General features: G+C 38.8%; 1 protein-coding gene across 2 annotated transcripts in view; it reads right to left on the reverse strand.

The window, feature by feature from the left end:
- tescb (tescalcin b) overlaps positions 1–17,710 on the reverse strand; it is a 115,511-nt gene that overhangs the window by 23,958 nt on the left and 73,843 nt on the right. For both annotated transcript variants that reach the window (XM_084324243.1, XM_084324242.1), the window contains exons 4-5: positions 4,243–4,385; positions 1,848–1,909 (exon numbers count right to left, since the gene is read on the reverse strand). In XM_084324243.1, the coding sequence (XP_084180369.1) occupies positions 1,848–1,909; positions 4,243–4,385 (205 nt within the window). The remainder of the gene's footprint in view (positions 1–1,847; positions 1,910–4,242; positions 4,386–17,710) is intronic.

Consider the following 17,710-nt stretch of genomic DNA (forward strand, 5'->3'; position numbering starts at 1 on the left):
AGACACTTTACTATTCAATTTACTTATGTTCAGTGGGCAGTTATTCCAATGATTGATGGCACGATACACAACAGTCCTCTTTAAAGCATTTGATTTTGGACGTGGTAACATAATCTGTCCATCATCAGCTGACCTAGTAAAATAAGAATGAACCTGACTGCATCTGACAATTTGTTTGTATAAGAAAACAGGTTGAGACGAAAAGACAGTGTTCCTGAAAAATTTAACTGTGTTGAAAACCAGCCTATTCTCTACCGTTAACCATGAGAGTTGCCGGTGCATAGTTATAGTGTTTGTTCTCATGGAACAATGTAAGACTAACCTTGCAGCTCTGTTCTGGGCAGTTTGAAATTTCTTTAGTTGACCTTTGGATGCAGAGGACCATACTGGTGCACAATAATCTAATTAAAGATTTCGCCACCTGTCCCAGAATATATGTAGGGACATAAGAAAGACATTTCCTCACCATGGAGATACCACTCCCCATCTTCTTCACTATGGTATCAATGTGTTCTGCCCATGACAGCTGGCTATCAATTATTATGCCCAGTAATTTTACTTTATTTACCTGTTATATGGGTTCGTCAGACACGTTCAAACATCTATAAATAACATAATGCACCAGAAGCAGCCTGTGTGAATCGTTGCACACATCTTTCTGGTGACTATTTTAGAGGGTTAATCGGTAATCTGATTACATTTAGTAAGTAACCTCCCTAACACTAGGGAACATAGTCCCTTCGTTTTACACCTTAATAACCCCTTAAAGTAACAGATTATGGTAAATTAAGAAATTGATAAAAATTAAGAAATGTATTAGAATTGTGCATGGAATAAGTAAAGGGCTAAAACCCCAGAATTGTACCCTTAAAAAACAACCTCTTAATTTAAAATGAGCTCGCTGATTTACCCTGACATTATCGATTAAGGTGTTTAATCTTAACATGCAACATGTGGGCCCTTTTTAGTACGATTTACCCACCGGCACTTTGGCGACCACTAGTGGCTCGGGTGTGCATATTTTGTAATACAATATTATATATCGAATTGAAGGCCCATTTGTTGCCTGTCAATAGCCCTTTCAGGTGACAAAATCCGCTCAGCGGTTCTCGAGTTACATGTCGGTATTTGAGGCTTGTGCAAAGTACACGGTATTGCACAAAATACCACTCCCGACTCTTGGGGATCTATTTCCGTCAATCATTTGGCGATCTCGAAACGGATTGTAGAGGGTTGTAGCCAATGAGTGTGGCTTTCCATTGATACCCCATCTGGGGATGTATGAATCAGGGATCTAGGTGAAAAACTAACGAGCGAAAACAGGAATAGAAAAACAGCAGAATTAATTGAAGTCTATGAGAAAACTGAGTTTTTCTTTTGTACACAGTTTACCAAAATCACTCCTAATCACTCATTTCCGAATGGATCTTTCTGGGGAAATACTACCTCTGGACTACTAACTACTACAGAAAAAGTTTTTCTACAACTCAAGTTCAGACCTATGTCACTCTATTTCATTAGCACTAAAAGTGATCTTTCTTTATTGTATCATAAACTTCAGAATGCTATCTTTCAAAAGAGACCAGGCTCATGCATATGCTATAAGTATAAAGTATAGTATTTTGGTTTGCAAAATAAGTATGCAGTCCTCAAAAACGAAAACTAAAATGGCCAATTTTGGGAGCGCAAGTTAAGAGGTTAAATTAAACCCTGACTCAAATGAAGGCATGTGTAAAGGGTCTGCAATGTTTTAAGTACCCCTTGATTTTTTATTAAGGAGTGTGTGCAGAGGTGAAGGCTTCTTATGACTGTTCCTCAGTGCAACCCTGCGTGTGGTAGAGACTCACATGTCTGTACTCCTCCAGAGTGATGGTCCCATCGTTGTCTGTGTCGTGCATGTTGAACAGGACTGCAGAGGAAGACGAGGAACAGTTACATGTTGAACAGGACTGCAGAGGAAGACGAGGAACAGTTACCATGTTAAACAGGACTGGAGAAGGAAGACGAGGAACAGTTACCAACTCTCTTCTCTATTATCAAAGGCTGTATAACTTGGCAACTGGTAACTGAGTGGCCCCCTACCTGCATTGAGCTGCAGCGCTAAAAAAAAGTACAACAGGGCTCTGTGGAGAAACCATGGCACCCCCATGAATAAAAGTAGTTTCAAATCAGCATGGTTGTGAGTGTGAGTCTTTCTCCTTTTACATATCTAGCTTTGTTTAGATCACTAGCATGGAAAACAAATGCAAATATATTGTAGTCCGCCCCATTGTTCTGACCAGGATTAAGTTCCTTTTTGCCTCCTTGATGCGTGCGCACACTGAGTCTGACATGGTCAAGAAATATGTCTACAGGTGTTGTCAAACATCATCGAACGTGGTCTAAAGTGACGCTGATGTTGGTCTCATTTCGTTATGTTGCTGAACCGAGCTTGTCTACCGCGTTGTACTGAAAGCTAATTCTACCCACCTCAGGCATGTGGTTCATCAAGTAACATTAACTTTGAATGATGTTTCGGCGCTACAAAGTAGATTATTTATGACTGGGGAGGTCGTCCAAAGAAGATTTTGTTCATATAATGAAGAGTCTAATTTCTGGGGACACTCCTACGCAAAGAGTTGGATATGTATCTATTTTATCTAGCACACTCTCATGAGCTCATACAGAAAAAAAAGCATTTCATGGAAAAATATTCTGTATTTTACTATGACAACTATTAAAGCAACTTGAAACATCCCAAAGAGGAAGTCAACTAACCAATAGACAGGTTTCTCGTTGAGTATGCGCGTGCATCAAGGGGGCAAAAAGGAACATAATCCAGGTCAGAACAAAGGCACAGAGTACAATATATTTGCATTTGTTAGCCAGCATAGCAATCTAAACAATCAATCCATGCCAAAGCTAGATAAAAGATGAAAGACACTCACAGCCAGTGGCGGCTGGTCAATAGAGGGCACTAGGGCGCCGCCAACCCCCCCCCCCCTGGTGGAAAGTGGTTTGTGATAGTATATTTTGACAGCTACATTTTCTATAATAGTAGATTTCGATCACTAAAAATATAATTATTTTTTTTTGTTTAATTTCTTTATTACAGGAAAAGTAGTATGTACATTTACATTCGTCAGTATTATACATTCTCCATCTTTTCATCTTTTCTTCCCCTTTCATTTCCCCTTCCCCTCCTTCATACCCACCCCAGCCCCCCCACATCGAGGTTTTTGAAGACACATCTGCAAAACATCCAAACATACAGCATAGTTGCTACTGGGAAAGAAAAACAAAAAACAGTAATAGTATCAATCAGACCTATCTGTATTATGCACAAATATTTAGATACAAAGAAGCAAAGAAAGAACTAAAAAACACAAAAAGAAAACTCTCCAGCACGGCTGTGGCTGTGGGAGAACTTCATCAATTAGGTTATTTCACTCCTTTCCCTACCCCTGCCCATATGATGTGGTATAATACATTTTTTAAATAAATAATAATTACTAATTTTAAGTATGTTTGTGTTTAAATTGCACAATAACGCGTACTATATAAAATATGAATCATTGTTTGTGCTTCCTGTTTATCCCCTCTCTCTTCTGGGGCGCTAGAAACATCGCCCCAATCAGTGCAATGCAGCCAATTGAAAAATGACATAGCAAAATAAATGCACCAAGCAACGTAAATCAGCGTGTTCAAATATGATGCCTAAAGGGCGATTCATTTAGCGCCCCAAGCAGAGTCAGTGTGTTAGGGAGTGGGGACTGACGTGATGACGACAATGATGAACACAATGAATTAAATGAAAATGAAAATGAATGCAGCAATCAAATGTTGAAATTTATAATATTAATTATATAAAACAGCTATATATATCCATGGGATATCACAATATTACAATACTATCCAAAATGTGTGCACTGGATAAAATGTACTATACCTATACTAATAACATAAATTGTCGATTGGCATTCGTGTGACATCACGTCCGGATGTCTGTTTACTTTTCTGATAACTATATTAATTCAGGCTCATATTCAGACTAAATTAATATTTGGTTATTTGTGATACTATGTAAACATAATTATCGCCTCATTTTCTTTCAAACTAATTTGGTGGCAGAGGTCAGTAAATTGCTAGTTATAAGGCAGCAGGGCTGACGTTGCATGCTGTGTGATGTACAGACGTAGAGGCGGTTCTGTCATGTCATGAAGTCGTTCTTTACAGCATCTAATAAATATTTTACAAACTCACATCTGAGTTTCTCCCTCCTGACGTTCTCCCGCTGCTCGTCGGTCATGTCGGTCACAGCAGGGGGTCTGAAATGAGACATGACGACCAGGAACTCCTCAAAGCCAATCTCCTGGACCGCCCCCACTCCGCTCTGATGGAAGTTCCTTCACATGAACAAAACTCGTAATAAAATTTGCGTGTGTAAACTGTTAGGTACTGTGTCACTTAAGCACTAATATATGCAGAGATTCATTTGAAAATTATGTGCATCAATTATGGGGGAAATAATGGGGTAACGATTTACTTTAGGGGCACAAATAGTTCTTTACTGAATGTATTATTAGGAAGTGAAGTAGAAGGCATTCTGGAAGTATTCTCTGCACTGAGACATCAGGTCTGAGACTTGAGTAACTGATGGTTAATGAACACTTTATTAGGGCTGTCTTAAATACTTCGAAGCTTCGAAGCTTTGTTCGTTGGCACAAGCTTCGAACATAAAAAAAAAATCGAAGTAAAAAAAATAAAAAAATAAATAATTTTATTTATTTATTTTTTTTCTTACTTCGATTTTTGTGTGTGTGTGTGTGTGTGTGTGTGTGTGTGTGTGTGTGTGCACGCGCGCATGGGGCCATTGGGTGGGGCCGGGGGACAAATACACTGGAGGAAAGTAACCCAGCTCAGCACTGCTCAAATTATATCATCACTATTGCCTGTTTGAAGGATATCATCCTCAAACACATATACACCTACATGCCTTGTAGAATTCCACACATAAGAAAGAAAGATACTGGGATGAATAAACAAAATAGGCAATAAAATGTAGAAATGCATGCAATACATAAATAAATATGAATCTCCATATATGAAATAGAACATTTAGATAAGGTGCTACTGAGATGTTTTGGTGAGTTCTTTGTTTTTTTGTGGAAGTAGCCCTTCTTAAAAATGCATGAACATTCACTGATAATTGGTCTGTAGTGGAGTCTACAAGGTCTACATTGCCGGACCATGTAGAATCCGGACCTAGACATAATTCTGTGCATAGTTTACTCTACACAGGCCATATTTCAAATAATCAAAATCTTACTTCATTCATCTTAAACATTCTTGATTTGGGGGATTGGTAGTTCCCATGAAATCTGAAGTTGTTCAAACGACAACAGCGATCCACCTTGAATTAAATATAGGCAGAGTGAGTGAAACCTTGTTGGCTGCGTCACAGTCACGAAAGGGGCTACTTAATTAATTAATCCAATCCACTTTATTTATAGAGCACATTTAAAAACAACAAAATTTACCAAAGTGCTGTACAAGTCCCACGACATAAGATAATAAAAAAAAAAAAAATTATATAAAAAAAAAAAAAAAAAAAAAAAAATCTCGAAGCTTCAAATTAAAATCGAAGCTCGGCCCCAAGCTTCGATTGCCAAAAAAAGCTTAGAAGGTCAGCCCTACACTTTATTAAATGTGTTATTTGATTTCAAACCTTTATTTAAACTAGAAAGGCAACCGAGGTTTCCCTCATTTACAGTCACTTGTTTTCCATGCTAGTGATCTAAACAAAGCTAGATATGTAAAAGGAGAAAGACTCACACTCACAACCATGCTGATTTGAAACTACTTTTATTCATGGGGGTGCCATGGTTTCTCCACAGAGCCCTGTTGTACTTTTTTTTAGCGCTGCAGCTCAATGCAGGTAGGGGGCCACTCAGTTACCAGTTGCCAAGTTATACAGCTAAATGTGTTACATGTAATTCACTCTGGGCGCAGTTTTTTTGGTCAGGCGAGTCCAACGGTTCACTTGATCACATTGAAACGCGTCCAATGCCCCTGATGCATGTGTTGTGGTGGATTATGTTGGCGACACGATGGACACCAATACTGGAAATCACGATCAGACAATTGGAACATTCTTTTTGCGGTACCTCCTAGTGAAGGTAAGGACTATATGACATCAATCCTGCTTTGATCCAACCATGATTTCACATCGATCGCAACAACCATGTGTAACGTACTCCAAAACATATGCCGTTGGTGACGATCAAAGCATCAAAAAACGACACCCCCCCCCAGCCCCTTTCATGCATTCATGATGAAACATAATACCTATTAAATCAAATCAAATCAAATCAAATTTATTTGTAAGGCCCGACAACACACATTAATGTCCCCATGGGGCGGACACGACTTCTTTAAACAAGTCAAGAAGAAACATCACAATAGGTCAAGAACAAAACACCATAAAGTCCAAACAAATTTAAATAAATGCAACACTCCCAGACATACCCCACGCAAAGGTAAGGAAAAGCTCACTAAAACCTAGCAATAGGAAAAAATGCACCACAGGCAGTGCGGAGGAGAGAAACCTTAGAACGGCCATTCAAGGGGGGATCACCGGCTATTTTATACCTTTGATTTGGAAATAGTAGCATGTCCAGGTGAGCAACGGTAACGCTTTTAGTAAAATTCACGTATTGCTCCATAGTGCCATTTTCTGGAATTAGCCAGGATCACTCTGAAACTATACTTATATTCACCACGGTATAACACGCAAACGTATACATGAAAATAATTATTATTTTTCACATATTGAACGATGGATAGTTGATGTCAAATGAGCCATAGTATTGTATCCATAGCTAGAATATAGAATATAGATATAGCCCTGCAAACACCGCCACGCATCCCTATCTCTTAGAGCGGTGGCGCAGTAGGAACAAAGATGGGCTAGACCCGTGGCGCTGATTGAGTTAAGGACTGTTGGAGTTCATTCCATGAGCTAGGGGCATCATAGCGAAATGCAGATTCACCCTGTTTCAAGCAAACCCAATAATGATGTAGTATAAGGAGTTAGTTACCAATAAGGGCCTTAAAAATTTAGAAAATACCAGTGTTTATTGTGCCTCTCCAACAGAGAGGGCCAACCAACCTTCTCATAAAGGACACAGTGATGAGTGTCATATCTATCATTAGTGATGCATCTGAGGGCAGAGTGATAGACAAGAGTGGGCCCTCATTTATCAATGGTGCGTACGCACAGATATGTGCGTAACCCGTGCGTACGATCATTTCTAAGCAAAGTGTGTGACTTATCAATTTGAACGTGTGCTTGACCTTTTGCGTATATTTACGCACAACTCCGACCGCGCGTACCTGGCGCCCGGCGGTAGAATATTATTATTGCAACGCGGAAATAAGCTTCCGTGCATTACTTCCAACACTGGCGCGTGTTCTGTATAAACCGTAATTCATTATAGTTCATTGTAAAATAGCGACAGTAGTGTAATTATAACGTGCTCACGCTCGAACAAGAGGTTGGCCTGCTTGTTTGGCACGGGGGGGGCAGACGCAGAACACCCACCTCCAAACGCGATTAAATATTGTTTCAAATAAAAAGCGAAATACTATTATTTTGTGTGTCATGTTTCCAAATAAGATTGGTCACAACGAAATGCTTTCTACTTCAATTTGTTGGTTAGAATAGATGACCTCCGTTGAAACTTCACTGAGACTAACAGTCTATTTGTGAGCTCCCGCACATATGTGATAATAATAATAATAATAATAATAATAATAATAATAATAATAATAATAATAATAATAATAATAATAATAATAATAATAATAATAATAATAATAATAATAATAATAATAATAATAATAATAATAATATTAATAATAATAATAATAATAATAATAATAATAATAATAATAATAATAATAATAATAATAATAATAATAATAATAATAATAATAATAGCGCTTTTCAATAGACCCAAGGTCGCTTTACATAGATAGGGGGGGGGGAAATAACAAAGTAACAAACATAGTGGACAGACACAACATATAAATATGATGATGGAATTCAAGTTCAAGTTTGTATTGATCACATATAGGCATGCTACACATGGCGTAGGCTACATCATACATGGCAGTGAGATTCATTGTTCTTGTATATGCTCTCTTATTATTGTTTATAGGCTATACCTAATACCGACATCAAAATAGATTGTATGCCTCTACAAATCATATGCAGGTAGAACATTTATGGAAAATCCATCGCGATTTGGAATCAAATTGAGGTGAACTTTAATCCCTGGGTATTAATCGAACGAAACGGGAAAAGGCAGTCATATTCCAGCACGGTCTTTATTAGTGTTTGCGCTGCCCAGGCAGCAATGGTTAATAGATATCATATCCGACATCACTGTACGTGTACATGTCTGTCAGCCTGTCACGTATTTCTCCCATAACACGCTTCGCTCGGCTTAGTCCACTTTTCCACATTTCATGGGGGTGTTTCATGACCGTATATGGTTAATTACGGGCGGTTCTATATGCAAATACTTAAAATCGTGCACGAGCGCGGAGCGTAGAACGAATGGTATTTATCAACACGGAGTGTGCGTAGAACCTGTGTACGCATGTTTGATAAATCCCGATTTTTCTGTGCGTACACACATTCTAAATTCTGTGCTTAAGAACGAAAATAGAACACTTTCTACGCATTGTTGATAAATGAGGGCACAGGGATTTAAGGGATAGGACAACTGCTTTGACCATTTTCTGTATACAGTAGAAAGATTTTTTTTTTGCAACTTGGAGGCACGGTTGTCCACATGGAATTTAAATGTATATTTCTCATTGAATTTCAAACTGTACAGAGCGGTGTTACATTCTCAGGAACTACCAGGTTCACACACTGCCGATATGATCCGTTTGGCTTTTGTAGCTATGCTTCAGAAATTGAACATAACGAAAGAGATGGTCCATGTTGTCCTAAGAGACAACACATGTAACTAGAGCTGCCGCGATTACCGCATTACCGCGGTATCGCTGTTACATCACGGCCACCGCAGAGTAGGCTGTATACCGCATCACCGCTGTTTTTTATAATAATAATAATGAAGTACCCTCCTCTCGTTGGGCTTGCGGCTCTGCAGATATACCCTACTCCAACATCAAGGTTCCAAGGGACCCTATTGGCTACCAGAAAAGTCACATGAAACATTGCAGACCACTGATTGGTCAGAAGAGAGACGCGTCACACGTTGGGAGCGTCCTGCAGTTTTTTACATCCTGAATGTCAGCCATTGATCAGAGCTCATCACAATACGGCTAATAACGTTAGCTTTAACTCCCCGCCGGAGTGGACTACCATCGCTCCTCGGGAGTACTAAACGAGACATAATGATTTTACTGTCTGCAACGAATGTTCTATACACTTGTCTGATTGAAAACTTTATTAACAGACCGCAGAATGGGACAACTCAGCACGCTCTGAGCAAAGAAAGGAACTGAGATGGTCCGGTAAATACGCTGATGTTATTGAACGTATAACTATATAATGGTAATGCCACAAAACGAATGCCTTTATTATAAAGTAGTAACTTTATAGTAATAATAAGAAAGGGTCGGGGGGGTAACCACCCCTGCCCGCGACACCGAGTGAACGGCGCACGACCAGAGGGTAAACTTCGAATCCGTGTTTCACTTTCAATAACTAATGCGTGCTTGCCGAATCCCAAACAATATTCATGCTGCAAAGTCATCCTCTAAAGATCGACATTTAGACTAGAGGCAGGCTATATGCTATAAAAAGTAGACTACTACTAAAAAAAAAATGCATTCAAACTTTTTTATTTTTTATTTTTTGTGCGTGCGGTAATAACCGCGCGGTAGGAAATATTTTGCAAATCCGTGCGGTAAGGAAAACATCAATACCGCGGCAGCTCTACATGTAACATGGCAAATGCTATGGAGGATTACAATGTTGATAGCCTGGGCTGCATGGCCCACACCTTACAGCTGGCTGTGAACGAGGCTGTGCTGAACCAAAGAGCTGTGATTGACTGTGTTGCCATCGGTCGGACGATTGTTGGACACTTTAAGCACTCCCAAGTAGCAACCACCCGCCTGGAAGAGTTAATGGTGGGCCTGAAAATAACAAAATCATGACTCCAACAAGACGTGGCCACACGTTGGAACAGTACATTCTACATGCTGCAGAGTCTAGTGAAGCAGAAGCAAGCTATCGCAGCTTATGCTATAGAATACAAGTTGCCAGCAACACTCAACGCCGACCAATGGACCCTGGTTGAAAACATCTTGACCATCCTTGATCCGTAGAATCCGTAGAAATATTAGCAAAGCTACAGCCACTACTGCAGACGTGATCCCCTCCATCCAAGCCCTAACATGCCTGCTAAAACAAACCGTCCCAACAGACCACAGAGTGAAAACTACGAAGGAGACCCTGTTAAAAGCAGTCCAAAGGCGTTTTGGTGACATCGAGGAAAAGCCCATACATGTATTATATCTCCACGATATTGGACCCGAGGTACAAGGACCGCTACTTCAGCCGTGCATCAAAATGTCAAGCTACAGAAATGCTGCGGGAACAGCTGCACAAAATCGAGACAGACACCCCCGGCCCCCAGTCAGACGAGCCACCGGCAAAGAGGACCAGGGAAGACGAGAACAACAACAACTCGCTCTTGCGAATGTTTGAGGCAATCATGGAAGAAAACACAGATGCTGCAACTGAACAACAGGAAAACAGTAGAGTGGATGCGGACGTAAGTGTATATTTTATTTGAATGTTTTATGAACACTGTATGACTTGTGTTATGGAACCGGTAGAACGTCATCATAATTAGATCCCGTTCTTCTGTGCTTTTGTTTTTACTGTTAGCTCCAGTCCTATCTGTTGGAGCCCACGCTTCCCATGAGCCGTTGCCCGCTGGAATACTGGAGTAGCAGCCAGTCCCGTTACGAGTGCCTGGCCCAACTTGCTTGTACATTTCTGTCAGCGCCTTGCACTAGCGTTGGCTCTGAGTGTTTGTTTTCTGCTGCTGGAAACGTGATGACCGAGCAAAGGAACCGACTCGCATGCGAGAAGGCAGAGATGCTAATCTTCATTAAAAAAAATCTCCCACTGTTCCGACCAGAATTAAAAAAAACAGTAGAAGAGTTACCAAAAAAATAACAATACAGGGTCAAACATGAATATATCTGTCTCTCTCTCCCCCTCTCTCTCTCTCTCTCCCTCTCTTTAAGAAAGTTTGAAACCTCAATGCTTTAGTAGTTTAGTGGGAAAAAAGGGCTCACTGTCATTTATATGGATTATTATAAGTAATATAATTAATCCTTTGTTCTGTAAAATGATGTTACTGTGTGGAACTTGTTTCAGTAGCTTATTTATTTGTTTTTGATACTGTGAGGAATGCACTTTTTCAGTTTGTATACTTTGTTTACATAGAGACATATCTGACTGTCCGATTTTACCTGCCAGTATTGAATTTGAATCCCAGGCTTATGCAAAGATGTGCAACAGTTCTAGAGGCCTTTATTTAATTTTTACATCACTGAGTGATGAACCTCACTATGGCAATTGGCAAATGTTTACATTTTGCAGTGTTATGTTTACAAGTTATTGACAGATTGTGAATTTTGTGATTCAAATTATATTTATTTGGAAAAATAAATATGGTCACTTTATTTGAAGAGTCAAAACTGTTGTCTTGGCTTTGTTTTGTTCATAGTAGTAACGCTCATGTCATGATAAATCTGGTTACGTCAAAACTACAGGAATACTAATTTTTTTTATTATAATAATACAATAATATATATATATATATATATATATATATATATATATATATATATATATATATATATATATATATATATATTATCGGTTATCGGTATCGACCTTGAGGAGCAGAAAGTTGTCGGTATCGATATCGGGGTCAAAAAGTCAATATCGTGCACCCCTAGTCTATTACTAACTAGGCTTGCTTAAATTGTGATGAAACAAAGGAGAATATGAATTATGATTTTTCATTGCATCTTTGACAGTGAATAACACCATGCTAATAATGACCAGACATGAAGAACTGCCACTGATCTCGTTCAGTACCTTCTTGAGATCATGTGTACAAAATAATCTAAGGAAATGAATAAAGGGAAGATGATTAAACAGAAGTTTCTGTAGATACAGTACTGAATTCTCCCATCCGGACCAATGCAATTTGAAATATTATTATAGAATATAGAATAGCAGGCTTATAAATTAACGGAGCGGAGCTAAGTTAACAATATACTCGTTATCACCATACATAACGCTTATATTGAAACACTTTGACATTAGGGCCGTTCTTTCAACCTAAAAGTGCACTTTCTTCAACCTCAAACCTAAATTCCTTAATAGCGACCTGTAGGGCTGGGCGATATGACGATATTATATAAATATCGGGTACAGTTCATTAACGATACACTTGTTTAACGTATCGTGGATATCGTGATGTTTTGCCCAAGAGGATTTTGTCACGTCAATCTGGTCCACACGTTCAAACTTTTGAACAACGCCGCCCCCACACACACACTACTGCATCAAAGTTACTACTTATGATTAACAAAGGCATTCGTTTTGTGGCATTAACGTTATATAGTTACACGTTCAATAACATCAGCGTATTTACCCAAACATAGCAACGTCCGAGGATGACCTAGATAGATAGCCCGTGCTGAGTTGTGCCCATTCTGCAGTCTGTTAATAAAGTTTTCAATCAGACAGATGTATGGAAAGGCTTTTATTATAACATTCGTTGCAGTAAAATCATTATGCCTCGTTTAGTCATCTGCGGAGCGCTGGTAATCTACTCGTCGACCGCGGGCAGCTAACATTGTTGTTGTTGTTGTTGAGCTCTCGTCAAAATCAATGGAGGACATTCTGGAAATAAAAAACGAATACACGCTTACCGATTGGTGCTAAGAACAGCAGGGCGGGTACTGCAACGCACTGCTAGCTGGCCTCCCGGCCACTGCCACCAAGCCTCTTCAACTCATTCAAAATGCAGCGGCCCGCCTGATCTCAAACCTACCGAAGTCAACCCATGTCACCCCACTTCTTAGGGACCTGCACTGGCTCCCCATTGCTGCACGTATCCGCTTCAAGGCCCTCGACCTAGCATACCGTGCGGCAAAGGGAACCGCTCCCGCCTACCTCCGGTCAATGGTCTCTAACTACACACCCTCAAGACCCCTACGCTCTGCGTCTTCTGGCCGCCTCAGATCTACTCCTATCCAAGCTCCCGGAGGGTCATCAAAGAGAAGCCGCCTATTCTCAGTCCTTGCCCCACAATGGTGGAATGAACTACCCATCCCAGTTAGGACAGCCGAATCCCGTCCAATCTTTCGCCGTCGACTAAAGACTCACTTCTTCAACCATTATCTGAAATGATAAAAAAAAAAAAAAAAAAAAAAAAAAAAAACTAACCCCGACTAACCTTAATGTCATGCACTTGTCCTAATAAACTAACCTACACTGTAACACGCAACACTTTGATGAACATTGTTACTCAGCTGATAGAGTTATACCCTTCTTGCTGTCTTGTCGCACAGAACTTGTAAGTCGCTTTGGATAAAAGCGTCAGCTAAATGACTAAATGTAAATGTAAATGTAAGCGGTGTGAAGTAATTGGCAGACTAAACTGTCAATCAAAATTATTCTGTTGCCGGCTGAATGATTGAATGAATGAAAACTTTATTAACAGATTGCAGAATGGGTACAATACAGCTCAATACAACAGTGGACTGGAGGATGAAGACCAGAAAAAGTCTTTCGGCTTTTTTAAATAAGTGTCCTCCATTTTCAATTCATCAAAACATTTAGAGACATACAGTAGTTTCATAAAAATGCTAAAATGCTATTGATTGATTTATTGATTGATTGATTGATTGATTTAAAACTTTATTAACATATTGCAGAATGGGTACAGTACAGCTCAATACATACAATTGTTAAGGGAATGCAGACCAGAGAAAGACTTTCGTCTTGTTTACATCAGGGTCCCCCATTTTCAATTCATCATATTTCATATCTAAATCATATAATATATCATTGCTAAATATATGCAATATATAAACTAATAATCCAATAATCTAAATCTAATATATAATATAAAAATGCTAAATGCATGGGTATTTTATTTTGTCTTTAACACTTTGGTCGCCGGCCAGAAATCCGGAAATGACTGTGCATTGCCAGGATTCCTGGGCGATTTTAGCATATCTCATGATCTTAGCGGAGCTATTTCTATATTTTATATTATAACTATGGGGAAATGGTTTGGCTCATTTGACGACGACGAAATCCAACTATGAAAAAAACCGTTTGTTTCTGCATGTCTTCATTCGTTCACAATTACAAGTTAAAAAAGGTAAATAAAGGTAAAAATCTAGATGGATTCTTTAGAAAGGGAGTTACAAGCCTTTTTATGAGAGGTGCGCCCCCCGGTGCTGCTGCTTGAAACAGACGTGAAGATGGGGGGGGGGTGATAATAGTTACTGAACGTGTTATAAAGCAATTTAGACTGGGATGGATGGATGGATGGTTTGTTTGATAGATTGTTTTATTGTTTGATTGATTGAATGTTTGTTTGATTGATTTAATGTTTGATAATTTGTTTGATAGATTGTTTTATTGTTTGATTGAATGTTTGATGGTTTGTTTGATAGATTGTTTTATTGTTTGATTTATTGAATGTTTGATGGTTTGTTTGATAGATTGTTTTATTGTTTGATTGATTGAATGTTTGTTTGATTGAATGTTTGATGGTTTGTTTGATAGATTGTTTTATTGTTTGATTGATTGAATGTTTGTTTGATTGATTGAATGTTTGATGGTTTGTTTGATAGATTGGTTTATTGTTTGAATGTTTGATGGTTTGTTTGATAGATTGTTTTATTGTTTGATTGATTGAATGTTTGTTTGATTGATTGAATGTTTGATGGTTTGTTTGATAGATTGTTTTATTGTTTGATTGATTGAATGTTTGATGGTTTGTTTGATAGATTGTTTTATTGTTTGATTGGTTGAATGTTTGTTTGATTGATTGAATGTTTGATGGTTTGTTTGATATATTGTTTTATTGTTTGATTGACAGTCCGACTGACTGACTGACAAACTTGAAATGCAGTAATACTATTATATCGATCAGGTGGGAATATATTGTATTGATCAGGTTAGTAGATATTGTACCGATCAGGTATTATAGATCATGTGCATGCAATAAACAAAAAAAAACATTTTGACTGTTTCTCATTCATGTACTGTGCATAATCTGCTCCCGTGTTGTAGACACTGTGTTGCTCTGTACCTACCTGTTTTCCAATTTATTCATCCATACATGATAAACACATTCATAAAGTAATAATAGCTTGTATTGATAATATATCAATTAGTTTCACTTGGAAATACTACTACCTTATCAACCACCATGCCTGGCGCTAACGAACAAGTAAGTTATAACTACTGGTGTAGGTCCAGAAAACATTATTATAAAATACAGAATACTTTACAATGCAGAAAACTTGAAACTTTGATGAAATGAAGAAATTTTTATTTCAAAATATGTTCAATAAACTGGGTGACAGTCATCAGTACCAACCATTGTTGCTGTGCATTAGACACATATGCTGGTAACATTCACAGTATAAAATTATGGTAATTTACCAAGACAATACCTTATAAAAAGTGAACACTGGCTGATGATAACCAACCATTGTTTCAGTGCATTTAGAAGTTTGCTGGTAACATTCACAGTATAGGATTATGGTAATTTACCAAGACAATACCTTATAAAAAGTGAACACTAGATGATAACCAACCATTGTTTCAGTGCATTTAGAAGTTTGCTGGTAACATTCACAGTATAGGATTATGGTAATTTACCAAGACAATACCTTATAATAAGTGAACACTGGCTGATGATAACCAACCATTGTATCAGTGCATTTAGAAGTTTGCTGGTAACATTCACAGTATAGGATTATGGTAATTTACCAAGACAATACCTTATAAAAAGTGAACACTAGATGATAACCAACCATTGTTTCAGTGCATTTAGAAGTTTGCTGGTAACATTCACAGTATATGATTATGGTAATTTACCAAGACAATACCTTATAAAAAGTGAACACTGGCTGATGATAACCAACCATTGTTTCAGTGCATTTAGAAGTTTGCTGGTAACATTCACAGTATAGGATTATGGTAATTTACCAAGACAATACCTTATAAAAAGTGAACACTGGCTGATGATAACCAACCATTGTTTCAGTGCATTTAGGAGTTTGCTGGTAACATTCACAGTATAGGATTATGGTAATTTACCAAGACAATACCTTATAAAAAGTGAACACTGGAGGATAATCAACCATTGTTTCAGTGCATTTAGAAGTTTGCTGGTAACATTCACAGTATAGGATTATGGTAACTTACCAAGACAATACCTTATAAAAAGTGAACACTGGAGGATAACCAACCATTGTTTCAGTGCATTTAGAAGTTTGCTGGTAACATTCACAGTACAGGCACGTCACATGATCAACTACAGGGCATATCTTACTTGGTCTCTCGCATCGATGACTGCATTGTCCATTGATAAATGGATGAAGCGCCAGATGATCTGTGGACCAAAAAATATCCAATACATGCTTCCAAAGTATATAAATAAGAAGCCAATGGACTGCATTAGAAAAGTGGTATGTTACCTACAGTATATACTTTTATAAACTGGGTGACTGTCAGCAACCATTGGTTCTGTGCAAACGGTAAAAATGAGGGGGGAAAAAGATAAATAAAAAAATAAACTATATACACACACAATGCAAATGATGAATGGAGTCGACACAGCTAGATCGCTAACATAACGTCTCATCTGCAAGTGGTCCAAACATGCCTATGCAATATCGACAACCGTGGCCCAAATACATGTGTTCAACGCATTTGTCTTGTACAGAAAACAGTGCAACTACCCATACACTATACTATACTATACTATACTATACTATACTATACTATACTATACTATACTATACTATACTATACTATACTACTCTCAGCTAGCTATACTATGTACCAGAGTGGTACACATGGTTCTGTCTGTATCACACAATGATGGATTATTTAGAAGTAATCTGTACTTCTGTGTGCCGGATTATTTAGAAGTAGTCTGTACTTCTGTATGACAACTAATAAAGAAACTATTTCGAGAAATCCCTCTTTGTGTGGTACAGAGTGAAGCATTTGTCACGATGCAGGGGGACTTTGCACGATGTGCAAAAATATCTGGTCTCACTCCTGAGGCCACGCCTACTGCAGATCCGACATTTCCTACACGGTAGCTTTTGCTTGGGGGTGGCTTTGTATGCAACCATTACATGCTTCCCAAAGCCACCCACTAATCTGCTCTGCGGGTCCCCCGGTGGGGCCCTAGGGTCGCGCTTCCCGTCACGCCCCACCTGCTCAGCCCCTGCCTCCTCCTCACCCCACCCCCTGCCTCCTCCTCACCCCCACCCCCTGCCTCCGCCTCCATCTCCGCTGTCACCCCAGGAATCTTAAACTCCTGACCCCCTGTGTAGGTCCGCGCCACAGCCCTGGTGAACCGGAAGAGGTTGTAGTAATGCCCTTGTGGGTGACTGG

This window comes from Notolepis coatsorum, assembly GCF_963971535.1.
Source record: "Notolepis coatsorum genome assembly, chromosome: 11".
NCBI lineage: Eukaryota > Metazoa > Chordata > Actinopteri > Aulopiformes > Paralepididae > Notolepis > Notolepis coatsorum.